We start from the raw sequence: 27,296 nt of genomic DNA on the forward strand, positions 1-27,296 counted from the left end.
ATCACATGGAAAATATTTATGGCTACTTAATGAAATATACCAATCTCGTCACTGGTTGGCAATATCGGTAAGTCTTTTATGGTGCTTTTTGGTAATATTTGCCTTTACAGCATTTAAATGAACATATTTCAGATTTTTTTAATAATATCTGCATTTCCCTTTTTCTGTTAGCAAACTTCATTAGAGTCTCATGCTTTTCTACATATAGATTAAGCTAATGTGTAGATGAATAATATTTGTATTAAGGCATGAATAAGAAAAAACGCATAGCAATTTGAAGCAGTTAACTCATTTGATGGCTTATAATTATGCCAGTCTATGTACAAAGCATGTAAATATTTTTAATGGAAAAGAAGAAAAAAACCCTATATTGTATTTGTTTTCTGTGTCTTCAGCTTCATGCCAAATCATGTTATCATTTAAAAGAGGGTAATTAAGGCTCTGTACTGAAAATTCACACTCTAGCAAGCTTCTCCATCTAGTTCCCGAGGCTGTCTGTCTTCACTGAGATAACCTGCTTTTCTTTGACAGGTGTAACTCTCTGGTCAGGACTGGGGCCGGTTAGCTCAGTCAATTAGAGCGTGGTGCTGATAACAGCAAGGCCGCGGATTTGATCCCCGTTCGGTCCCCGTGTGTTGCCTGATCTAGCTGAGAGGTGGCGTCCCTGCCCATGCCCAGCCTAGGCCATTCCATTATTCTATGATTTCTGCTTGATGCTGTTCTTAGAGCAGCACGGTGCAACCAAATTGATATTGGAGAGACAAGTCCTTAGCCTGAAACGCTGGCCAAATTCCTGTGCTACCGCTGGCATGCAGGGACTTGTGTCAATACACTTACTGTTAAACTTAGTTGAGTAGTCAAAGTGTAACATCCACTTAATTTTTTTAGTTATTTTTTTTTAAATCTGGAATTCAGTTTCACAGTTTTATATGTCAACTGCTTTGTATCTGGGGCTGGTTTAATTTATGTAGTTTAAGGATGTTTTAAGCCTTTGAGACTAAGGATATTCTTTTGATTCCCAAAATTTTGCAATAGAATTCTTCTGTGACCATGTTGTTCTGTTGTGTAATTCCCTATCTCTGAGAAAAAATTGCTAAGAACTTCATTGTGCAGTCTTGTTGGGGATGTAACTCTTATGTTTGGGGTTGTGGTACTGGCTCAGGTTTTTAAGTTCCCGCCCCATCTGTGCCAACTGGTAATGAAAGCTTTTACTTCTCCTTGTAAAACCACTCCCTCCTTCGCCCTCCCCCCCCCAAAAAAAAAAGTGCTTCTTTTATTTAATGCATTTTCATTGTCATCATTGCAGATTTTTTGTCCTGAACAATGACGCTGGCCTGCTGGAGTACTTTGTGAATGAGCAGTCTAGACATCTGAAGCCCAGGGGTACCCTGCAGCTTGCTGGAGCTGTAATTTCACCCAGTGATGAGGACTCTCATACTTTTACAGTCAATGCTGCCAGCGGGGAGCAGTATAAACTAAGAGGTAGGACCTGAATTCTTGGCCAGGGGATTTTTCCACTAGAGGACACTCCTGACTCTCACCTGTGGCTTCTCTGCTGGGCGTGGCTGCACCACCAAAGGCAGAGAGCTTGTTTGGCAGACCCCTGCAATGAGAATTCTATGTAAAACATCCCAATCTTCAGTTAGAAACCATCCTTCTTTATGGATTGTTCCATACTCCTTAGATTTGGTGACTTCCAGAATACCATGAACATCAGTTATGTAGAGTGGGGTTTAATCTTCTTGTAGTGTCCTTAAACTGTACTGATGTGAAGTTTTCTAAGTCATTGTAGGTAACTGTGCTATAGTGATGCTTGCAGAGAACTGCTTTAGCCCTAATGTTCAGTTTAATGGCTTTCTTGTGGTGGTTATAGAAGCCCATTCTCTGATTGTGTAGGCTATGGAAATCTGGGCTAATGATTTGAAGACTTACTGTTATTTTCTAATTCCGGGCACCTTACTCTTATTCCAGGCAAATGTGTCACATTGTTAGATTAACATATGTGTGAGGGGAGTTATTGTTTGTTGCAGAGTTTGGTGGTTTTTTTTTTCAATTTTGTAGTGCGAAAATGCCAAAGAAAGAAAAAGTCCATGCTATTTATGCTGAACTTGATTTAATGTTGCAGTTAATTCCAGGTCTACTGGACAAGGTCTAGATAAAAAAAAAATACTTTGCACTGTTAAAGACTTGTGACTGCTTTAAAGAATTAAGCAGTCTTTTTTGCCTGTACTTTGAGATGTCTTCATTTACATTATTCCTTTGGTTTGCCTTTTTTAGCTACTGATGCTAAAGAACGGCAGCACTGGGTTAGCAGGCTACAGATATGCACCCAGCATCACACGGAAGCAATTGGAAAGGTACTGTACGATTGATGTTTTCTGTTTTCCGTCTATAGGAGTGATATAATGGTAATTCCATTTTAAAGGACTTCAGCATCTAGTGATGAAATTTCAAGACAAGATATATATTACAGCATCACTTAGGACCAATGGATGGTGGATACCCACGTTATATTTGCAACAAAAGTCATAAAGCATTGGAAAAATTAAGTCACTGGTGATTTGATAATAAAATGTTTCCAGAAGAGAGCTCAGGGATAGCACTGATGAGGTATTTCCAGACTATTGTTGTTAATTTAGAAGTTTTTTTTAAGTAGCTGAATGTCAGCTGCCTGGTTAATACCTTGATATTGAGTATTGACAGATTATCAATATCTGTTGTATGATTTTGAAAAAAAAAAAAGATGGGCCTTCATTGACTTGTTCAGGTTTTCTTTTGGGATTCAGCTAGAAGAGTAGTTTTGGCAGTATCTTATGGTGTTGGGAAAAAACCCCAAACCTTCTGTTTCCTTGGTGAGACGATTTACATTCATATCAGAGAACCTCTGGCCTTCCCAAGTTTGTAGATTGCAAAATTTCTTCCACCAAGAAACACAAGATTGAGAATTCCAATATGAACAGTTATGTTTGTGCTCAATCTGAAACAGCTGAATATTTTTCACTTAGGTCAGTGGGTCTACTGAAGTGGATAAAGGTTTTCGGGATTAAAGTTTACAATATTTACAGTATTACTGTACAAGTATTTATCTTGTCCTTTTTATCATCATCATAGAGTCGTCATAGAATGGCCTAAGCTGGAAGGGACCTTAGAGATCATTTCAATCCAGCCTCCCTACTGCCAGGGACGCCACCTCTCGACTAGATCAGGCAAAAAGTGGGGACCAAATGGGAATCGAACCCACGACCTTAGCGTTGTTAGCGCTACGCTTTACTGACTGAGCTAACTGGCCCCCTTATGGAAATTTTCCAATGCAATGTGATGTCTGAAGTGTTCTAGGATCTTAGAGAGACAATTCTCACTCCATTTGTACATTCTATGAAGCTATGTAAAGTGGTTTCAGGTGCAGTGTAGGGTATATGGGATAGCTTAATGCTGAAAAAGTGTCAAAGTTTAGAAAAAAATTAGTGTGGACTGTCTGCCCATACAGGTTATTTGGCAGAATTCACCATAAGGCTTGTCAATTGAGACTTGAGTTGAGCGCGGTGCTGACAACAATGACAACACCGAGGTCGCGGGTTCGATTCCCGCTCGGTCTCCATGGGTTGCCTGGTGTAGTCGAGGGGTGACGTCCCTGCCCATGACGGGGAGGTTGGATTAAATGATCTCTAAGGTCCCTTCCAACCTAGGCCATTCCATGGTTCTATGATTCTATGAATATAGCCTGGTGGTAGAAGTAGTTACAAATACAACTGGACTTGTATCTAAGACAAACGCTACAGAAGAGCATGTGGTTAGGCATGAAACTTAAGTCAAGAAACATTTTTTCTGTGAAACAGCTAACTTGTAATAGAAATACACTTTGAAATGAAACAAAGCAAAGTTCATTTGCCTCTGAAGAGCTGAATGGTTCTCCCTGAGCAGGTACTGGTGAGCTGGTGTTGGCACAGGAGGAGAACTGAAAGATCAGAATATCAGCCCAGTGTTTCCCAGTGGTTTTGCATGTTTTTTTTTATTTTAATGGGTGAGGAAACAGATGTTCAGTTCTACTGAAGCCCTTCCAGTTTAGGAGCTTTTTCCTTTTTTTTTTTTTTTTTTAATAACCTTTTCTTTTCTTTTTTTTTTTAAGAAACCACTCAGCAGCCCACAAATACCTTTAGGATGAATCGCCATGTTTGAGAAGCGAGTCCTTGCACTATATCTGAGGGTTGTTGCTTTTATTTGCTAACCATATAGTGGTTGCAAATATAGTGTATTTCACAGAACCTCTTAATTAATGCCTATTCTGATACCCGAATAAAACCTTACTTTTAAGATAATATCAACATCTTGTAGCTGGCTTTTTTTGTAAGAGATAAGTTCAATGGATAGTTCTAAACAAGCCCTCTTTCTCTTAAACGTGAGCTCTATCCTTGCAGGATCCATTAGGAGTCAGTTTGTAGTCCTGTTGCAGATCAATTTTCAAGTCAGAGAAAAGTGACTTGATAAATCTCATTTCACAGATTGAAATGAAATTCACAGATCATAATTAGACTATAGAACGTGACAACTGTGCGCAGATTATGCAAAACATTTATTTGGCAGTTGCTGCTAATACATTATTAGGGCTTTGTCATCTGCCCTTGCTTTATTAAAAAAAAGAATTAGACTGTTCTGCTGTATCTTTCAAATTAAAATATTTGCTGGTTATTAGGATTTAATCATAAATGTTTCTCAATATGCTTATTTATTCACTAGAACAACCCTCCTCTGAAATCTCGCAGCTTCTCTCTTGCATCCCAAGGAAGTGCCAACTCCCCTGGTGTGCAAAGAAGACCCAGTCAAAATGCAGTCTCCTTTTTCAGCGTTGGACATCACAGATTGCCAAGTGGAAAAAGAGTTCCTATTATGCAGCCAGATCACCTCGTAGATGTTAGAGAGGTTTGTATGCCTTAAATTATCTCATGATCTTTTGAAAGAGCTTTCCTATTATTTGTAGGATTGTGGAGAAATGTGCTATTCTTAGTTGAATATGTTGTCAGTAGCATGTCCGAAGGTATTACTGCATAACTGTGTGAGGATGAGTAACTCCTACAGCTAATGGTAGAAGTGTGTTGTATATATTCTATGACTCTTGTACTCTGCAATAATATCCTGATGCTCAGTGTTCTCATCCTTGTGTGACAAGGGGATATCCCTAAGGAAGTGTAACATCCCATACTGTGATTCTGTTATATCATACCTTGTTTTCTTCTCATGTCAAGCTATAGAAGAATAGACTACGCTGTTCTTGTATCTCCTATGATTCAGGAGAAATTGGTCATGACTGATGTTTAAGAATATTAATACCAATTTCTGGTATGCTAATTCACGTGGATAAATTGTCTAGGGATGAATGTGTCTGAAAAGAGAGCAAAATGGAATAAGCAATTCAGAAGCATGCTTTTTTTTGAAAAAAAAAAAAAAACAACCAACAAAACCTTTCCATCCTGACTGACAGAATGGACAGACTAGTAGTTGGTTTAACGTCTGCAAATCTAAAGATAGTACTAAAGCAAAATTTGGTGCTGAATTGCAAACCTGTGTTGCTTGGTAATAGTGGTATTAATGAGTGTTTTAATGTTTGCAGTGTAGTGCAATACATTTCTTGACAAAAATAACTTCCTAAAGGAGGGCTTTTTAATTTAGCAAGTAAGGATCTAGGAAGTTTGAATAGTTAGAATTGAACTTTAACAAACTGAGAAGAGTGCTCTGTATTGTGAGTGTCATCAACCTTCAAATATGTGGCTGAGCATTGTAGTAAGTTCATCAGTGGGAAGCTGTAAAAGGAGTGTTGAAAGTACTTTCCCTGTTCTGTATCATCATTGTTACTTGGTATAAGTCAAGTGCTGTGGCATAATTATTCACTAGGCTGGACAAGCTGACTTAGAATCTGTGAATCTCTCTGTCTGCAGCAGCCTGTTCCTGCAGCTGCCATCCTGGTTGTACCCTCTAACAGCTGTAAAGTCTCCTACCGGGCTGATGCAAAGACAGGTGAAGTCAGGCACACAGAAGAGCCTCAGCTGGCATTCCCATAGCTTCTGTTCTTTATGTACTGGGTCATCTGCTTTATCTTCTGAGAGAGAAACTTACCTTCCAAATGCATTTTAAAACTTAAGCTTTACAGGTTGTTGGTTTTCAGTTGGATTCATCGAGTTACTCTTATTTGTAGTAAACTTCTTACCAGGTTTTGTACTGCACTAGTAAATGTAAATAGTATTTGCACTTTCCTACCAACGTCAATACAGAATATGGCATTAATATTTACAGAATTCATGGCAATTCGTGCCAGCTTTTAGCAGTTTTTCTTTTTTTATCTGTTGTTGTATTTTGGTGTTGGAGGGGCTGCCTTTAAGTGAGGTCAAGTTTCAGAAACGGCTTTTTAACTTGTTGGCTTTCTGAATGGCAAGATGGCCCTCAAAATTCAAGGGAGGAAAGAGAGTGTGTGAACTAGAGTGCTGAGGCTTGCATCCTTTAATTGAGATTTAATTGGAGAGTAAAGTGGAGTGATTTTTCTTAGTGTTGCAAAGAGCACAAAAAGTTATTCATGTTCTCTTTTGATTGTTACTGAGTTTGGTGACACAGCATGTTTATTTATCAACTTAAAATTTTTACAGATGATAAATCCTCAGTAATGGTAGGTTTTCTGAATGTCAAAGTTAGTTTATTTCCTTTTTCGAAGCTAAAATGCTTGTTGGATATGATGACTTTTTTAGATAGAGTTAAAACACTCTGAGGGCAAGCACATGCTTGTTACACTTGAGCATGATGCAGCTTGAATACTTACAAACTCAGTTTGAGAAGCTGTGAAAAGAACAGCTTCTCTTTCAAAGTATCTGCTGCACGGTGACCTTTTTATTTTTATTTTTTTTTTCCTCATGAAGTATTCTGCAGTTGGGTCTTCTGTCAGTCCCTTTTCCCTCCGTTTCCCCTTGTTCTTGTCCACATACATGTCATGCTGCTGACTTGGGTGCTTTGCAAAACAGGAGATCTAAGGGGCTCTTTATGCTGACCTGCACTAAATGCAGTTACGTGTGTTGCGCAGGCTCTGGTACTCACTTTGTACTTCTGGTAGATTTTCTCTCCTCAATCACAGTCCTTTTCTTCCTCCCCTGGCACAGAATATATAAGGAGGAAGAACTTAGGGCTGTTCAAAGCGTGTTCTTTGAAAGGGGAGATGTGCCTGTTTGAACTTCAATGCTGAGTGTAGCCTGGCTTGTCCTATTGCTGGGCCTGATTCTGGAGCAAGGTGCTTGGGTGCTGCCACATAGTAAATTACTAAGTGTGAAGATCACGAGAAGGATCACGGTGATCTGTTGGTGTTGAGGGCTAGGGCTGAGCTAGCCACTAAATGCTGACAGATACTCTCTAAGCCCTCTCCCTCCCCAAAGGGGAAGAGAATGAGGCAGAGAGACTTATGGATTTTAAAAGAAAGCTAAACAGCTTTAATGAAACAATAACAAAAAAAAGCTGTATTCGTATATATAAACCAAATATTGGACTCAGCTCCCTGCGCCACTGATGCTGCAGGGCAGGTGGCACCGGGGAAGCCCCAGGCTCAATGGCAGAGGGGAACCAGGAACAGGAGCTGGATTCAGGAACTGGGGATCGGGATCAAAGGCTGAAGATTGGATCCAGTCCTCCTTGATCCTGGCCATTGAAGATGAGGCCTTAGCCCCTGTGATCCCTCAGCTTTATACTGAATATGACGTATATGGAATGCAGTGGAATGCTTTGGTTGGTCACCTGTTGTGTCTGTTACTCCCCAGAGGTGCAGCCTTCTACTTCCTTGTGACCACTTTTACTTTCTGGCACCCCCAGCGTGTTACACAAGGTCCAGCAGTGACCTTGGCTATTACAGCAGTAAGTATCAGCAAGAGCCTTTCTGCATACCATGCCCTGGCAGTAACTGCAAACATCAGGTGGTGTCATTTCAACGCTGTCTGCAGAACTATGCTGTTAACTTCAGAAAGGACAGTGTCTTAGAAGAGACTGAGCTGAAAAGTGAAATCACTGAACAGAATTGGTTCTATTCAGCTCAAACCAGGATAGTTAGATAATTATCTATGTTTTCTGTTATTTTTTTGTTTGGTTGGTTTTGTTTTGTTTTTTTTTTTTAATCCAGCGGAGTATTTCAAAATACTTGAAAAAACCTTGCACACAAAGACTTATCACATACACAACTGGAGGGATGTTCTGATAGCAGCTAGTACATTTGTGTAGGCAAGGCTCTATAAATAAGTATTTTATGAGCTCCCTGCCCTCTTACTCTTGGGACACACTAAGGCTGACTGTGCCCAGTTAACTCCACTTGCAAAGAGCCAATGCTCTCCAAATTCACACCGTAGCATGTTACATAGCCAAGCCCTAAACTGTTTCAAATACCAAATACCTTAAACTTGGATGAATATATACTGCTTAAGTATCTATTGCATAAAACCTTAAAAGCAGTTCCTGGGAGGGTTTGCAGGCAGAGGTACTGAAAAGAAATTGAGTAAGATACTGCTAGGATCGGTGAACTGAAAAAAACCTAACTAGTGCTATGGCAGTTGAACACATGAATGCATCTCATATTCTTTAAAGGAATTCTTCTGCTCTGCTAGGTCAATCTGTTTTTACATTTAACTTAACTGCCAGAAGACATAATGATTGCACAATAGTGCTGTCCAGTTACATTAATGCTTTGTTGTACCTCCCAAGAAAAGGGACTAGTGCATACAGAAATTTGCTTTCATCCCCGTGACTCAAAATCAGGCAATAGCTTGCTTCTGTGAGCACAAAGAAGAAAGTATTTAGGTTTTTGGAAGACCCTGGTGCGCTGCTTGATGGCTGGGATCCTTTCCTGCTGTTCTTCTTGCAGACAAATGTGCTGTTGCAGGTTCTGTGATGCGGGGCTGTGCAGCTCTGTGGGAAGAAGGGAGGGAGCTTGGCGTGGAGCGAGGGGGACAAGGACAACAGGAGAGCTGTAATTTGAGCACATAACGAGGGCTGAGTTTATTTCCCCTACTGCAAAGATAGTGATATTAAGCGGGGTGGCAGCGCAGACAGCAAATGTGAATCCTGTGCAGTTTGAGCCAAACTGAGTGACACCGGTGTTGACCTTTAAAGTGCTGGATCTCCTCTTGTAGGGAGTGTGAGGACCTTGATACTCACAGATAGTGCCTCGTACTGTCATACAGAGCTTAATTACTCTTCACGCAGAGGTGAGGTGTGTGGTTCCTCCTCCTACCTATCAACTGGGTGTGAAAGTGTTTGATTTTTACAGCAGCAATTTCATGTTCGAATTCCTCTTTGCCATTTTTTTTTCAAACTGCTGTGGGAATTTCATCATACATTTAATGGCTTCTGTAGCTGCATCAAGGGAAAAAAACCCAACAACCTAAATACTTGTACTTTACATACATCTAACAGTACCTTTAACTGTACATACATCTATTACCTTGTAGTTTTAGTATCATTGGGATCCTCTGTGTGCACAGCTGAACACGTATCGCATGGCACGCGTCCATCACCTGATAAATGACTGTTTTGTTTGACAGATGATGTCTCAGGCTGAGGGCCAGCAGAGAGACTTGATCAGGAGCATAGAATGCCTTCCTGTCTCCGGTCACCTTACAGCCTTGGATCAAGACCTATTAATGCTCAAAGCAACTTCTATGGCAACCATGAACTGTTTAAATGACTGTTTCCATATTCTCCAATTACAACATGCTTCTCAGCAAAAGGGATCCTTACCGGCAGGTGGGTATAGATGCTCACAAAGAGCAGAACTCTGTAACAAATATGAATCCTTTCCTTCTTGAAAAAAATGCTTGTTCCACTAAATCCAGTTTCATATGGGCAGAAAAAACAGCTGGATGCCTGGTTACCATTGTGTAGCTTTCATTTCTAGTTAAGCATTAAAATACAAAGATGTACATTTGCACAGGTAATTATTAGTACTTTTTATATATTGATATTCTTTTTTTGAGTTAACATCCATGGGCTAAGTATTGCATTTTGTTCTGGGGCCAGAACAGACTTGTAAGCAAATGCAAATTGGTTAAAGGTAAGTAAATAAATAAATACATGCATAAATAATCTCTTTCCATAAACGATCAACTCTCCCAACAAACAGAAAAACCCCACAAACCCCAGACTCCACTGCTCCTGGGTGTGGAACAACATGCAATTGCAGACAGCGGACAAAGATGTTGCTGTGCCTGCACAATCAGTCACTGCTGTGTAAGTAGGGGCTTCCCAGAATCGTTCCACCTGATCTGTGCACGGCATGTGGAACTGAAGGTGTTCTTTCATATTTGTATGTACTTTTGCATCTTATTGTGTTGGTTTTTTTTTTTCCCCCATGTGTTTACTTTGTGGCTTTTTGTGAGCAAAAAGCTTTGAGGATTCTCAAATACTTCTCTTGCACAGCAGGTATGATGGGTATGGTAAGTATGTAACAAAGTACACTCAGACGTTGTCTCTTATCTTTCCTGTATTCCTGTCATATTTGTGGTACTTGCTTTAACAGTGCATTTCAGAGCTGTAATTGGTTTCTAAGATGAAAAAATACATTGCGTAAAATCATTAAACTGTATGAAGATAGTTTGTGGGGTTGTTTTTTAACGACAGCAGTAAAAGAGAACATATGAATATAATGAATTAACTTTTTTTGCTGTATTTCAGTTCAAAATCTCATTAAAAAAAAAAAACAAAAAAACAAAAAAAACAAGCTGGATGACACCTCTCCAGATCTTTGTCTGAACTCCAGAGTTACACTGAAAGAACTCTTCCTATTCTCTGTGGATTTTTTTAACTATTAATGCATAACTGTGGGAGGTGCATATCAGAAGTCTTTTTTGTTTTGGCATTTTCACACAGGCACTACTAAGGTGGTTTTTTTTGAGCCATTACTGTGTCTGCAGCAATAAGAGTCCAATGAGCACCACTGTAATAACGTATAAAGAATGTAGGGGGTTTTAGTTTTTTTTTTTTTCGTTTTTGAATTTTTTACAACTATGCAGGGCAAAGCTCAATTAATTTGATTTTTGTTCAGTTGGTTATACGTCTGTTAATGGCCAAATCTGAAAACATTGCTTGGGGATGTCCAAATCTCTGAGATGCTGGTGATATCCTAGAGAGATGGATGGAGAGGGCAGGAGCAGTGGTTTGGAGGATGCATTACTGGGGCCAGAGTTTAAAAACAGATGATTAAAAGAATGCACATGCATTTCTGCAGCCTTCCACAGTCCCACTGGAGTGGCCTTTATTTAAAGACCCACTAAGATGGTTATTCCTGTCATGGCTCCTTGTTAAATACAAGATAATATAGAGGCAGTGAGTGTGGATTAGATGCAGCTCAGAAATACAACTCAGAAAGCAGTTGTCATGAAGGGATTTTAAAGATGAGTAAAACCTTTTCAAAAAGGTGAGCATGATGTTGATGTCCTCATCATCTTATTTTTTTGACTTCTTTGAAGCTTTTGTTTCGATACCTTAAACTGCTAAGGAGTTCTTGTTTCTCGTGATGGAATGGGTTCATGAGTAACAGACTTGATGGAAATAAACTACCTTGCTGTGGAAAAAACTGTCTTCTCCCATTAGTAAAACTGGACTTCTTTTCTCCTTCCCCAGTGTTTTCCTGGTGGAACTGCTGCTGTTTATCTGAATTAAGCTTACTCTGCCTGTTGGGGTTGAGGGATGTGACCTAGTTCCAGAAACAGAGGTCTGGCAATAAAGGATTCTTGATCATATAGGTAGAGACAACAGACTTCTCAGTGTAGGTTCCTAATCACAGGAGACTACTGCGTGTTGGTAGAAATTCAGATTTCCTAATAATTTCAGTGTTTGCAACCCAGCCAAGATGGTTTGTCAGTTTGTGTATTCTTCAGTAAAAACTGTTTGGAGTCACCTGTACCTTTATTAGCCTTTGAAAGAGAATGGAACATTTGTATTATTAATGAGGAACCCGATCCTTTCTAATAAATTAGCTGGGAGTAACTAGAGATGCTGGAATCATCAAGTGGGTAATCACTTTCCTGCAGCTTCTTTTATTTATTTATTTTTTTAGCAACTATGATTTATTCAACAGTGTGTGCTTGCCTTCTTTGCAGCCGAGAAAAGACAAGTACTCTCCCGCTTTAGCTCTTTTCACTCTAGAACTGAGCTGAGTTTGAGAAGCTGATAGGTGGTGAGCTCTTTTTTTTTTTTTTTTTTTTTTGTACCGATTAAAGAAAATTGTACAGGTTACTTAACATTCCCGTGCTACTGGGTTCTTCCTGTAGTGTCTGATTACACCTTTCCCGACACCAACTAGTTTCTCCAGTCCAGGTTGTGTTTATGACAGCTTGCCAATCGCAGTGTTTGTGCTAATGATCACTGAAGGTGGTGTCTCATTGCACCACCTTTGTTTAGTGGCTGCTGAAGGGATTGGCTGCAGGAGAAATTGTCTGCCTTCAGCTTATTCCATAAAAAAACCCAGCTCTTTGGTGAAAACTGCTCTTTACCGACCTTGCAGAGGATGAGCAAGTTTCAGCGCAAACTTTCTTTTGCTTCAGGAACGACGATCAGTTGGTTGGAACCGAAGATATCTCTGGCGAACCACTTCAAAAATGGAGCAGCTCAGAATTTCCCAGCGGAGATAAACAAGCCAGCATCTGTCAGAGAAGAGCAGTCTGTTGCAGAGCCCTGCCAGCTAACAAGGGTAAGGTAATGTGAACATCCTCTTTCTGTGGGGAATTATTTTAAGGAATATCTTTAAATGTTTCAGTCCTGTTATGTGAAAATGATTTGGTGACAGTTCTTGCACTTTTTGATTACCTGTGTTGGAGGAGGAGTGAGTACTGTTGCGGTAAATGGAACTTTCTACCTTGCTTTTTGAGTAAATTTTTGTGGCTTTCTGTAACGAAAGGAGGAGGGAGCCAATCGGGATGGTAATTCAAGGGGCTGAAATAGGCAGCATCCCCTTGAATTTTTTCTAAAACAAGTGGATACTGAAGTGCAAAAACCCTAACTGGAGTTCCTGACACTCTCAGAATAGGCCCAAGAAGAACTGCCTAAGCAAACACGACAAAATGGTCCGTCTCCAGCTGTTAAATCGCCCTGTCTTTCCTTTCTAGCTCTTGCGGCATCTGTTTGTCTTAGTCTGAGTAACTCTCATCACTTGACTTCAGGATGACTTAATGTATTTGAAGTACAGCTACAGTCTGTATCATTATAACTGTCAAAATTGATTTGGAATGCAAAATACTAAAGTGAAAAAAACCAGCAGGGATTGTGATAAAGCTAAGCTAGAAAACGTAATTATATTCTTTTTATACTAGTTGGTTTCATGCTCATGGATGAGACACTGTCATTGTGTAAAGATAATGTGCTGTTGTATCTCTCTGTGACAGCACTGTGCTATCTTCTAGCAAAATTGAAATAAATTATTTTTCTTTTCAGTTGCTATAGATTGGAGTAGTTCCTACTAAGTTAAGAAAAGAAAAAAAATAACCAAACCAGGAGCTTTCAAATAAATCACTTAATTCCTTCCTTCCTTTTAATAATTAAGCTAGTTACAGTTCAAGTGCTAAATGTACATCACTCTCTGTATTTGGGATGTGAATAGTCTTATCACTCCCCGTAGATCTCTTCAGCTCCCTCATTCTGACAGCAGCAGCACAGCGTAGCGTCCTTGGAAAGCAGTCACCGGTGTGATACTGCAGTTTTCATCCGGGTTTGAGCTCTGTATGAAGACTTGGTGCCCTTGTTTTGGTGCTGATGTTTTCATAAATGTGCCTGGAGCTAGAGCAGCGGCTCCAGGACTGAGCTCTGCTCAGGCAGGGGTCTGTCACCCTCCTGCCGTGCTCGGTGCCTCTCCCTCTGCATCTCCTCCCTCCGGCTCTTTGCCCCAGGAGGGAGCTCTACCTGCTTCTGTGGGGTGTTAGTTATTAAAATGGTGCTGGTATTATTTCTCCTAGGCTGTCTGGGAAATTTAGCTATAGCAACAGACAACCAGTGTGTGCGTGTGTGTATGGTTGGATTTTTTTTTTTTTTTAAATAAAAGTATTCCAAGTTATTTTTCCTTTTTCCTTTACTGTTATGTATTGGCAATTAGCAGCAGCATTGCTAATGCTTGTGCAGACTAGCCTGTAGACTAGACACGTGAATTGCATGACGGTAACTAGGAGTCATCATTTGCCACAGCCTTCGGAGCGGTGCTGGTAACACTGTGAAGCCTGGAGCAGCGTGGAGGTGGAGGAGTGTTACTGAGGTGGCTGGAATTTCTTCTAGCTTTTGCTTTGCTATTTTTGTGCATGTGTTAGAGGCTTGCCATTCTGTTAGCTCGCAAAACTTAGAGGAAAACAGGTCATATTTGCTTTTAATCTTTTTATTTTACTTTTTTTTTCCCTTGACCCATGTGAGATGGTGAGAAATCTTAGCCTGAATCCTCTAGATGAAATCTGCACTGAATTATATTAATGTCCTTTTAAATTCTTCAGCTGTTATTTATCTTGGGGGTAGATTCCATTGTTTAGCTCTCTGCAGGGGTTGGTTTAGTCTTTTTTTTTTTTTTTTTTTCTTCATACATGGAGAATATTAAGTCCTTTTTGGATATTATCTGGCCAGTCACATCTTTGAGCTGATGTTTATGGCTCTTATCCTAGGAACCTGAAGAAATAAATCCAGATGAGGAGCTGGAGGATATCTGTGATGATAAAGAAGATGATCTAGGAGCGGTGGAAGAACAGCGCAGTGTTATCTTGCATCTCTTGTCTCAGCTGAAGCTTGGCATGGACTTAACAAGAGTAAGTAACTGAAGCACGAAGACTGGCTGTGAAGTGCCATTTTAAACTCCTGTATTGACCAATATTTAATTCAATATGAAATTGTGGCTTTTAGCAACTTCAGGTCCCAAGATACTGTTTGCAGCAGGTTTTAAGTAAAATGTGCCAAGCGAGTGGATTTTCTTTGATGCAGCTGGTTATACTTTTACAAATTTTTTTTAACATTCTCTTTGTGTTTTCTCTCCTTTTTTGTCTGCTCTCCTATAAAGGCCTGTTTTCCTATGTTTGCACCTTATTTTTTCCATGCTGTTTTCTTCGGCCTGCTCAACTTTTGCCTTTCTGCTTTCCTTCCATGATATTTTTTTTTTTCTCACTTGATAATGCTTTTACATGCAACTTATGCATAACCTTACACCTGTATTTATGCTGCTTCTGAAAAGTTTTCTTTTGTTTCCCTTTTATCTGTCCTCAGACATTTGTTTACCCCTATCCTATTCTCATTTTTGTGCTCGCAGCTATAGAAAGCAGGAACAGTCGTACTGGAAAGAATTGGGTTTGATGTTTCAGTGCAGGTCTCCAAAGCAAGAACCTTTTGAAAATTAACAATCAGTTGCTGCTGGACAACTTGGGCAGCAAATCTGGGAAAATTAGGTTACTACCAGCTTATATTCAGTTAATTCCTGTAAAAACTGCTTACCATAAGCACTAGATGCTTTTAAAGAAAAAGTGGATTTTACGTTGGCATGGAATGAGTGTAGCATTTTCTTGGATTGGAATTATGGGTTATAATTTTTTTTTCAGGCTATATTTTTTGGGCACTACCTACCTGGCCACTAGAAACACTTGTATTGTGGACGTTATATTTCATAATTCAAGAGGGGAAAAGAAATTATATGAAAACGTGGTGCTGCCTGTAGGCCAAGCTTAAACCCCTGCTGCTTATACAGGAATTTATTAAGTCATTATTTCACTTACATTGAAGATTGGATTTGGTGTATCTCTTTCTCTTAGTTGGAACAAATTGTCAAGTCTGTCTCCCAGTTGTGACCTTTGGCCATGTCTGTAGAGTTGCCTTTATTTCAGAGCAGGCAAAGCATTGAAATGCAACAAGCCTGACTTCAAAACAGGTAATGAAGTTGTTATATTGCACTTGACTTAAAGATCAGGGTACTGAAACAAAAACCAGCTTTAATATTCCAAGTCGGTGTTGCAGCAACGTAACAAGTATGTTCAGCTTAACCCGGGTGTCCATTACGAGGCCTGTGCCTGTGCTCTGCCTCTTTGAATGCAGCTGATTTAACTGCACTGTCCTGATCTCAGGGTTGAGACACCCTGTGTTGCTCTTTACAACAGTTACATGATGTTAGTTGCCACTACAGGGAAGGAAGAGCATTGATCCTACAGCCTCTTACTGTGCAGTATTGTTCTTGGTCCAGGACTGCTGGTTTTTACAGTGGTGAACGTAACTGGGAAAGTATAAGGTCTTCTGCTCAGAGGTACAGGATCAGCCTATGCTGTGCAGTTTCTCATGGCTGCTTGTTGTAGTTGCTGTGGTGAGAGAGACTCTGCAGGCTCTCAAGAACACTGATACAGCTTCCCTGCTCTTGTCTCCGTTAGACAAAGCCTTTCTTAACCTCTGCTCTGAACCTTCCTTGCTGTAGTTTGAGCTCCTTCCTACTTGTTTTCTCCTCCATGGACATGTGGGACACAGTATCTCTTTGCAGCTTTTTAAGGTTTTTGAGGGATGCTCAGTCCCTTTCAACCCCTTTAGTCCTAATAGTACTTACTGGGCTTTTTTCTTCTTGTAAATTGTTTTTCTGAGAGCTCTGATCACTGTATTCTGCTCACATCTTAAAAGAAGGACTAGAAAGTTCATTCTGAAAGTGTTATGTCCAAAATGGCATAGATCCTTCACCTGAGAGCTTCCCTTTTAAAAATGCCTCTCACTTACTAGAGCTTTTTGGGTTTTCTTTTATTTCAGGTGGTTCTTCCCACTTTTATTTTAGAGAAGCGGTCGTTGTTGGAGATGTACGCGGACTTCATGTCCCATCCGGATCTCTTCATTGCGATCACAAATGGCACCACCCCCGAGGAGAGGATGATCCGCTTCGTTGAGTATTATCTCACCTCATTTCACGAGGGTCGCAAAGGAGCTATCGCAAAGAAGCCGTACAACCCAATTATTGGGGAGACGTTTCACTGCTCCTGGAGGATGCCGAAGAGCGACGTAGCCACTAATGCTGGCAGTAACTTCTCTGCTCACTCCCCCTCAGAGCAAGTAACTCTGTCTAAAGAAGTGGAAGGCCAAGCAGAGCTGGACTATTATACAGTCAAATTTGTAGCCGAGCAAGTGTCCCACCATCCTCCTGTCTCAGGGTTTTACGCTGAATGTGTAGAGAGAAAGATGTGTGTCAATGCCCATGTCTGGACAAAAAGTAAATTCTTAGGAATGTCAATAGGAGTAACAATGATTGGTGAAGGTAGGTGTGATGTCTGTCCTTTATTCATTTTACAAGGTTGTTAAAATACTGCTACTTTGACGGGAGATTTGATTTCTGTGATAGAAATACAGATGAAATGCAGGTGAACGCGGCTTGGTTATTTGTTCCAAAGACTTAAAAAACCCCAAGCAAACCTGCTTGCAGAAGATATCAGTGGGATTTTGGATTCTTTTTCCACATACTTCTGGTTTTCCTCAAGTCTCTGATCTGCAAGCCTTTATGTACAATAATCCAGTGATTTCTTACTTTATTTTTACTGTTTACAAAGTACAGAAGGTACTGCAAGTCCTCATTATAGACAGCAAGTTTTCATATGGGGAGGGGAAAAAAACTAGATAGATTTTTGCTTTGCCAAAAACCAGGATTGTATTTGGAAATAAAATTATGACTTGTAAACCGAAGGGCAGTTAATGTGTTGTAAACTGGTATTTATGAATGCTTCCTAAGCATCAGACAAAGTAATTTGCGTCAGACATTTATTAAGTAGAAGTGTTGTTGCATTAGCATGTATCGCACTTAATGTATCTTACTGTGCAAGTTCTAATCTTTTTTAACTAGAGAAGCTGGATCCTTTGGGGACAGAGAAGGGTAACTGCCCTTAAACTGTAATTTCTCTCTAGTATTTACTGCAAGAGATGAGACAGCATCTCCCGTTCTGTGTCCCCAGTAACTGGGAACTCCAGGTACTTACAGGTCAACTATGTACTGGAGAAGGGAATGAATGTGGCAGGGATGTGGGAGGCACATCTCAGTGCTTTGGCTGTACCAGGTATATTTCTGAAGTTATGTCTCCTCCAGGGCGTTTCTCAGATCGTGTCATAACTTCTTTCAGAATTTCTCACGTTTTTTGTGTTTCCGTCAGACACATGATAATACGCTACCGAGGTGGGGTTGATGCAGGCAGTTGCCACACTGTGTTCTTGTAATGGCAAGATCTTGTGGAGGATTTTTTTTGGTTGTTGTTTGAAAGGAATCAAACCCACACATCTTAAAACCCAAAGAATAAATCTAGAGTGTTCTGTGGTTTGAGTTTGGTTTGTTTTTTTTTTTTGTATGAGATTCTTGACTGTTATTGCAACAGCTGCTGTCAGGAGACAGTTGGATTTATCCTGGCAGAGGGGTGGGGTAAGGAGAGTCGTCTCTGCCTTCAGATGGGGTAAGAAGTAGGTAGGGAGGGACCAGTCCTTTTCCATGCTAATGAAAAGTATATTGCATAGCGCAATATTTTAATTTTCGGAGCAATATTTTTAGGATAAATGTCTTTTCCCAAAAGAAACATAAATGCACGTTACTCAGGTTAGTGCTTAGGAAAATCTTGGTATCTAGAATCTGTGATAAATACCACTTTTTTTTTTCTTTTCTTTTTGGTGTAAGGGACTGTGGAAAAGTAGTCAGATGTAGCATTAGCTATCTATTTCCTTTGTTTTTTTCTCAAATGCTGCTGATTTAGAGATTCTTGTATTTCTTCACACAGGTATCCTAAGTCTCTTGGAACATGGGGAAGAATACACATTCTCTCTGCCTTGTGCATATGCTCGGTCAATTTTAACTGTTCCCTGGGTAGAACTGGGAGGAAAAGTCAACATTAACTGTGTGAAGACTGGATATTCTGCAAGTATTAACTTTCACACCAAGCCCTTCTACGGTGGCAAATTGCATCGGTGAGAACACTGGTTTTTTTCCTTTTTACCACATAGTCTCTGCTCTAGAATAGCAGTACGTGTGTAACTCCCCTGTTTTGTGTGCTGAATATTACTCATCTGATAGTCTGAGATTACATACAGGAGAAACTATGTTATCACCTGAGCTAGTACTGTCCTCTTAAACAATATGGTAGCTAAGCAACTGCACCTCATGTGATCCTCGAAGAAAAATTGGATTACATTTAAAGACAGTATGGAAATTTCATGTTTGTCTTGAGTCTGTATTCAAACCACTGGGAAAACAGAGCTCCTGGCATCCAGATACTGGTTCTTTTAGAAGCTGGTTAATGTTCTCTATTTTTTGATTTGCTCCTTATTTGAAATGAAGTTGATCTCACTGCCTTAAAGGGTTGCCCGTTGTTTGCAACATGTTGTGGTTGCCCTGCAGGGATCATTAGTAACTAGTCTTCTGTTACTTATTGACCTCAGGAATTCTGTATAAGAAATGTAAGACTATCTATAAGTTTAAGGAAGTTATAGAAAATCTCTAGGTAAAAATATGTTTTTTCTAAAGGCAAAAATAGTAATTTTTGTAGTGATAATTCTCCATGCGTATGTATATTTAAAAACTAAGGGATAAAAGAAGGAAGATCCAGGGAACATTCACTTGGGGTTACTTCTAGCAGACTCTACGAAGTGTCTTTGCAGTTGGTGCAAAACTCACTGTCTGGTGACTGAAACTCACTATCACTGATGTTTTTAGGCATTTTATAGTAAGACTGCTGCAAATTTGCCTTGTGCTAATATAGAGACAGTTAATTGAGGAAGGAGGAAATTTAGTAGTCAGACAAAATATGTGATTTTGGAGCATTTTGCACTCAACTGCTTTACTGGATAAGCCTTCCTTAGATTAAATGTGCTAGAGATGATAATGAAGTATGTAACAGCCTAGAACATCAGAGCTAGGTTGCTCTCACAGGTTGCAAGAAAATCAGCAGGCTTCTCTACATCACTTTTCCTGAAGCAGTGCAGAAAGACTGTATTCGTGGCTTAAAGGAAAATTTAAAAAAAACCCCACACCAAAACCTCCACCGTGAAGTGCTTTGCCCCATGAATTCCCATACATGCTTTAAATTTAACTTGTGAGCGTAGCTCCTCTTGTCCCATTGGCATCTGGAGAACTGAAGCTTATGTGTAGCTCTGTTTCACTCTGATGGTTTTTTAAGTGATGTATCATTTGGTTTTGTGGTTGTTTTTCTTCCTCCTTGCTTACAATGTATCTTCTACCTTGCAATAGCTTCTGTCGTGCCATAAAAAAATAAGCAGTAGGGTGCAGTTTTACTTCAGTGGTTTAGTTCTGGAAATGGTTTTTTTACTCGTCTCTCTGAAATCCGTCAGAGGTGTAGAGGCTTTTTAAAGGCAGATCTGATCAAGGTGCTGTAACTATTGAAAATTTGACATGGTGCTGATTGGACATTGCCAAAAGAATCTCTTGATGGAAAAGCAGTGGTGTTGTCATGGTTACACAGAGCACAAGTGAGTTGCTATGGCAATGTTATAGATTTCTTTTTTTTGTGTGTGTGTAGAGTGACCCTTGTTAGAAATCAGCTGGATATTGGCTCCTTTGTCCTGTATCTCTTTAGCTTCGTGAAATAGAGGATGATGATAACGAACAGCTAGGAACCTATCAATCATGCCAAGGTTACAAATAAGTACTAGCAGGTTTTGGGGTTTTGTTAATTGCTGGTATTAGTTCAGGCAGATACTATCATCTGCAGCGCTGGGAATGGTTGTGAGTCACAGAGCAGCAACGCAACCTGAAGAAATACAAATTGCAGTGAGAGTTGACTGTAGCAGCTCAGTACTGCGCCATGGTAGCGAGTGATATAACTTTGTTTACTTTAAGCTCAGCAGAAACAGTAATTTTGTGACTGAGGTGCAGAAGTCACAGGATAAATAACCAGCACAAAAGGAAGGCTGGTTGCTTGTTGCCTACTCACTTTTTCTTTCTTTTTTTTTTCTTTTTTAAGAAACTGTTTGTGCTTGTTAATTTCCACTAAAAAAGGCTTGTTTTATGTAAATGTGCTTTTATTGCTCAGGTTGCCCCAACTCTGACCTGTTTTCTTGAATGAACCTTAAATTTTTGTAATAGAAAACTGCGCTTGAGCAGCGCACACTTATCAGTGGACTTTTTTCAGAAGCTCTTGCCGAGGAAGTTAAATGAGGTTTGTGCTGCTGGACTGTGATGCGGCTCTGGCTGCCTCCTACACGCGTGAGATGCAGCAGAAGCCCTGGTGCTGCCTCCTGCTCCGAGCCCTCCCTGCCTGCCCCGGGCACTCCCCGTGGGTCTGATCTGACTGGCATCCACTATCTCTGCCCTGGGAGGTCTGGCCTGTGCTGCTTGTTTTGCTGCCCAAGAAATTACTGTCTCTGTTTCAATGCCAGGCTCCGGGGGACCGGCCAGGCACGTAGATGCAGACCCAGCTGGAAGTGACTGGCACCACGCAGCCAGCGCGGGCAAGGTGGGAGCGCAGAAGTGCTGCTCCCCCGCTCTTCTGCCCGCAGTTGTTTGAGGGAAATCAGAGCAAACCGGCGTGTGCAAGTCACCTGTTATTCGCTGCGTGTGATCTGAGTGTGAAAGGAGATGTAGCACGTGCTTTGTGTGGGAGGGGGAGCTGGGGAGTGGTGTGATGTGGAGAGTGTGTGTGCAGGTAACTGCGGTTTAACTGGAGCTGGAGGTAGTGTCCTTTGTGAATCCTGAAGCACCTTGCAAGTGAGTGTCTCAAGTCTTGCTTGCATAGTGTGCAGACTCTTCTGTTTCTTTTCTCTAGGAGAAAGGTTCTGTTTGAGGGTGGTAATTTGCTTGCCTGGCAATGCTCAGTGAGCTTCCACTCATGACTTGGGATGAAGTGAGTGTTAGGAGGTCTTTGAAGAGGTCTTGATATTGAGTAGAAAAATATGCATTAGTATGTGTAGATATGGTGATACTTGAGCATCTGTGCAACACTTTGAACTCAATATTGCCTATTAGAAATACATTTTTAATATCTTGTTATTGGAAGAGGTTCCTGTGGAAGAGGCAGGAGAGACATCAGTTCTCCTGATTCCTGGTTCCCTGCTTTGCTTTCTGCCTTTGTGTGTCTGCTGCTTATGTGAGCAACATAAAAATCAGGCCACTTACATAGGGAGAATGTTGAGATGTAAAGACTGAGATAAAGTGCCAGCAGGTAGTGAGGTAGATTCTTGCTAGAAAGTTTCATTTTTAGGTCTGAACTACATATCCAATGTGATTCAAGTGGAGACAATCGACTGCTTGTTACATATGAACTAACCTGTGTTAGTTTCTTTTTTCATTTTCAATTAATTTTAAAAGTTTGAAACAAGTTTAAGGTGAAGCCAAAAGTGGAGTTTTCTGGGTAACATGAAGAGAACTAGAGCAACAAGTGAAAGTTACTTTGTTCTTTGAGCTCTTCCATGCAAATGCAATTGAAGTAACTTAACGTTTTTCAAGAAAGTGTGATAAGTTTGCAGACTGATTCAGAACTGAGTGATTATGCGAGGAATAGTTCTCAGGTGTCTTCAGCCACGGCCTCTTAAAAAATAAATTGCTTTCCTAGAGTCACAGGTGAAGTGAAGCAGAACGCGACGAACACAGTGGTGTGCAGAGTGCAGGGGGAGTGGAACAGCGTGCTGGAATTCACCTACAGCAACGGGGAGACAAAATATGTGGACTTGACGAAGCTGCCTGTGACAAGAAAACGAGTGCGGCCCCTTGGGAAACAAGGACCATTCGAATCTAGGTAGAGTGTGTGTTTTGCTATTGTCTGACCCTTTTTATCCTAAGCAGTGAGCCCTTCTGGCACTTGCACCATCGTGCTCTGACCTGCGTTGGTTTGTCACGTGAGTGGAGGGATCGCTCCTGTTCCGAACCAACTGCACACGGTAATTCTATAGTTTGAGGCAGCAGGCTGGGAAAACTTTTGAAAACTAAAGTTGATTTCATAGAGTCATAGAACAGTTGAAGCTGGAAGAGACCTTCAAGATCGAGTTCAACCTTTTCCTAGCCCTGTCAACACCACTGAACCATGTCCCTCAATGCAGCATCTACCCATCTCTTAAACACCTCCAGGATGATGACTCAACCACCTCCCTGGGCAGCCTGTTCCAATGCCTGACAACCCTATCAGTAAAATTTTTCCTAATATCCAACCTGACCCTCCTCTGGTGCAACTTAAGGTCATTTCTCTTTGTCCTATCAGTTGCCCCTAGGGAGAGCAGACCAACTTGTGGCTCACTACAACCTCTTTTCAGGTAGTTGTAAAGAGCAATAAGGTCTCCCCTCAATCTCCTCCAGGCTAAACAGCCTCAGTTTCCTTGGCTGTTCCTCATATGACACGTGCTCCAAATCCTTCACAAGCTTGGTAGCCCGCGTCTGTACCCTCTGTGGCACCTCAGTGTCCCTTTTGTAGTGAGGGGCCCAAAACTGGACACATTAATTGAGGTGTGGCCTCACCAAAGCTGAGCACAGGGGCATGATCACCTCCCTGCTCCTGCTGACAGCACCATTCCTGACCCAGGCCAGGATGCCATTGACCTTCTTGTCCCCCTGGGCACACTGCTGGCTCCTGTTCAGCCGGCTGTCCATCAACACCCCCAGGTCCCTCACAACCCCAGGTCCCTCTCTGCCTGGCAACTCTCCAGCCACTCCTCCCCAAGCCTGTAGCGCTGCTGGGGGTTGTTGTGGACCAAGTGCATGACCCAGCATTTGGCCTTACTGAAACGCGTGTAATTGGCCTTGACCCAGTGATGCAGCCTGTCTAGAGCCCTCTGTAGAGCCTCGCTACCCTCAAGCAGATCGACACTTCCACCCAGCGTGGTGTCATCTGCAAACTTACCAAGGGTGCACTCTATCCCCTTGTCCAGATCATTGATGAAAATGTTAAAATAGGAGCGGCCCCAGTACTGAGCCTTGGGGGGTACCACTTGTGACGAGCCATCAGCTGTATTTAACTCCATTGACCACAATTTTGGACTGGGCCATCTAAACAGTTTTTTACCCAGCAAAGTGTATGCCCATCCAAGCCAAGAGTATTCAATTTTTCTAGGAGAATGCTGTGGGCAGCAGTGTCAAATGCCTTACTAAAGTTAAGGTAGACAACATCTGCAGACTTTCTGGTCATCTAACCCAGCGAGTCACCCTGTTCTAGAAGTAGATCAGGTTTGTTAAACAGGACCTGCCCTTCATAAACCCGTGTTGCCTGGGCCTGATCACCTGGTTGTCCTGCATGTGCTTCATAATGGAACTCTGGATGACCTGCTCCATCAGCTTCCCTGGGACTGAAGTCAAACTGACAGGCTCGCGATTTCCCGGATCATCCTTCTGTCCCTTCTTATAGATGGGTGCTATACTGGCTGACTTCCAGTCAGCTGGGACCTCCCCAGTGAGCCAGCACTGCTGATCAGTGATGGACAGTGGCCTGGTGAGCACCCCTGCCAGTTCTTTCAGCACTCTAGGATGTATCCTATCTGGCCCCACAGATTTTTAGACATTGATGTGGAGCAGCAGGTCCCTGACCCTCTCCTCCTGGATTATCGGGGGCACATTTTGCTCGTGGCCCCTGTTTCTTGGCTTGAGGTGCTGCCTTCCTTCAGTGAAGACTGAGGCAAAGAAGGCATTAAGCACCTCAGCCTTATCCTCGTCTTTTGTCACTGTATTTCCTCCTGGGTCTAGCAGGGGATGGAGGCTCTCCCTGGTCTTTCTTTTGTTATTAATGTTCTTATAGAAGCTTCTTTTCAATGCCAGAATAATTTCTAGCTGGATTTTGGACCTTCTAATTATCTCCCTGCATGACCTAACAATATCCTTGTACTTGTTATGAGTGTGGCCCCAATCTCCTACCAGAGCCTTCTTAGGTGTTTACATGATTTCTAAATGTCTATCCCTTGTCTTAAATGAAATGACAGAGCGAGAATCCTCAGTAGTCCACCATCCTACGAGCCCAGTTTTCTCACCTTTCCCCTTCGTATCTAGTTTAAAGCTCTGTCAATGAGTCCTGCTAACTCCTGCCCCAAAATCCTTGCTTTGCAGGAGGCTGTGGCAGCATGTAACAGAGTCTCTGCGGGATGGAGACATCGATAAGGCTACAGAGCACAAGCGAGCCCTTGAAGAACGACAGAGGAATGAAGAGAGGCTTCGTGCTGAAACAGAAACACCTTGGTGTACTAAATACTTCCTTAAAGAAGTAAGTTCCCGAGCAGTTAGCTGTTGATGAAAGCAGAGCTGCAAAGAAAGCAGGGGCACATATGGGTCAATGTCCTGTCAGAGTGGAGTATTTGACCTTAGATCTTATAGTTTAACTCCGTGGGATCCATAGAGGTAAAGTGTCATAAGCACTCCCAAACATGTAAAGGTGTGACTTTACTTCCCCAACACTTTGATGTTGTGGTTCCCTTGCAAAGAAATGTTTGCCTGTTTTGTGGTCTGGTTTCTTTTACCAGGCATTTTCTTGTGGCATGTGGAAAACAGCTTTATGTGTACACATATGTAGACTGTAGCAGTAAATACCCGACAAAAAGAATCAGCGGTACTGATTTTGCTGATGCTATGTGCATATGAACCCAAGATATTACTGTTAACAGGAAGGAACATGAGATCATTCTCTGCTTCACACTTTTTGTATGTTGCATTTTGGATGGAGCTTATTTGTTCAGTGGTTTAACCTGTATTTCGATAGTAGTAATAATAATAGTACAGTAAGAGTTTTGACAGGGTGAACTGCAGCCTGCCCAGGAGGATGGAGGGACTGCTGTGTGATGGCTTTGAAAATGGGTTTTCTTGCGATCTAGGTGAAGAGACCCTGCTTGTGTAGAGAGTTTTGCTGAGCCCCTTGTGAGAGGGGAGGACTCAACTAAAATTTATGCTGTAGTAGTTTAGATTCTCCTTGTAGTGAAAGTTTTATCTGTTAAACTGCACTAATGTAACTCCTCCTTCTTCTTCTTCCCATGTCTGTGATCTAGCAAGGGTTTAAAGCATAGGCTAAAAAAGTTTTTGTTCTTGAGTTTCTTCCAATTTTGAAGTTCAGGACTATCTGTTAACTCCAGTGAAGTATTTTGTTCTCTAAAGCTATGTTAGCATGTTTAGCTCAGGTTTAGATATTTGTGTTGTTAATTTCACCTCTCCTAAATCTAGATATTATATTGCTAATCCAAGATACACACCTACTCGGAAAATATTTAAACGTAATCCTGAGCTACTTCATTTCCGGGTGAGCAGTTGGGCTGTGTTAGAGCTGATAAACCTGGATCACTGCCTCTCTGCTGGCTCCTCGTTTGAGGTTTTGAAAGTAATCTGGATCATGGAGTTGAGAAGAGTGGCTTTCCATCTGGGTTAATTACAAGCACAGTCGATTCCCAGAGCGCGCCGTGGCTTGACGAGAGCCCTTGTGTGCTCTGAAGTAGTCTCAGAAGCCACAGCATTGATCTCTGTGTCTAAATCTGTGGGAGTAAAACATATAAGCTCTGTCCCTTTAGTTTTCCCTGCTATCAGACTAATAGTCATGTGAAGAGAATTCTCCTGAGGCGGCATCTTTATTATAACCATATTTTCTCTTTAAATTGCAGGGAGACGGCTGGGTTTATCATAGACCCCTCTGGAAAACAGTCTCTGCTGTGCAAGCTCAGCAAACAGACACTAACTAGATAAGCTGCTTTAAGATGAGTTTTCTGGTTTCCCTCTCCTTTTCCTTCATCTCTCAAAACACAGTAATCAGAGTGTCCCCTTTTTATGTAACTGCAGAAGTTTAAATGAGCATAAAGGAATAAAAATATACTAGGTCACTTTAAAGCTATTAAAAAAAAATTAAAAATAAAGTTGTAGAGACAAACTTGCCAGGTACATTCAACCAACTTGTTTTTTCTATGACCCAAGAGATTTTATCTGAATTGTGTAAGATTCTTCTAAGTAGATCTGATTGCAAAAGCTGCCTAAGGGAAGAAGGAACTGTTGGATTTTGGAGTGACATGGGAACTTGTTCAGAACCTGCATCACGCTCTTCAGTGACTGAAACCTGCTCAGTACCCATGTAGACAACAGCAACAACAAATTGCTGCTTTTGTTCCCAGTGATTAACCTTTTCATCGAAAACTGGAGGGGTGTTTGACAGATGTGCCTGAAATCAGTGTTAAGAAACAGCTGGATTGTGATGACTTTTTTTCTCCAGAGAGAACGCGTGCATGCATTGGAGGAATATGGGATATATGTAGAGACTACCGCTCTTTTTTATGGATTTATAAAAGCAATTAGAATTGTAACCATGGAGAAATTTTTCCTCTGAAACATTTTAATATACTTGAAGTAATTGACTTGAATTGGAAAAGTAATTTGAAGA

General features: G+C 41.2%; 1 protein-coding gene across 1 annotated transcript; it reads left to right on the forward strand.

The window, feature by feature from the left end:
* OSBPL11 (oxysterol binding protein-like 11) lies at window positions 1-26,824 on the forward strand. The gene is made up of 12 exons (XM_009874748.1): window positions 1-67; window positions 1,307-1,482; window positions 2,278-2,357; window positions 4,735-4,917; window positions 9,555-9,756; window positions 12,555-12,700; window positions 14,646-14,786; window positions 16,747-17,245; window positions 18,741-18,927; window positions 22,527-22,709; window positions 24,998-25,151; window positions 26,530-26,824. The coding sequence occupies exons 1-12, from the start codon at window positions 6-8 to the stop codon at window positions 26,605-26,607; spliced, it is 2,091 nt and encodes a 696-aa protein (XP_009873050.1). The 5' UTR covers window positions 1-5; the 3' UTR covers window positions 26,608-26,824.
* The last annotated feature ends 472 nt before the right edge of the window (window positions 26,825-27,296 follow it).

The sequence above is a fragment of the Apaloderma vittatum genome, unplaced genomic scaffold (assembly GCF_000703405.1).
Source record: "Apaloderma vittatum isolate BGI_N311 unplaced genomic scaffold, ASM70340v1 scaffold12228, whole genome shotgun sequence".
Classification (NCBI taxonomy): domain Eukaryota; kingdom Metazoa; phylum Chordata; class Aves; order Trogoniformes; family Trogonidae; genus Apaloderma; species Apaloderma vittatum.

Excerpts from the sequence above, each read along its gene's own strand:
- OSBPL11 (XM_009874748.1), top strand. The coding sequence starts at position 6 with ATGGAAAATATTTATGGCTACTTAATGAAATATACCAATCTCGTCACT. Across the intron at positions 2,358-4,734 it reads ACACGGAAGCAATTGGAAAG|AACAACCCTCCTCTGAAATC; the intron begins GTACTGTACGAT and ends TTTATTCACTAG. Across the intron at positions 9,757-12,554 it reads AAAGGGATCCTTACCGGCAG|GAACGACGATCAGTTGGTTG; the intron begins GTGGGTATAGAT and ends CTTTTGCTTCAG.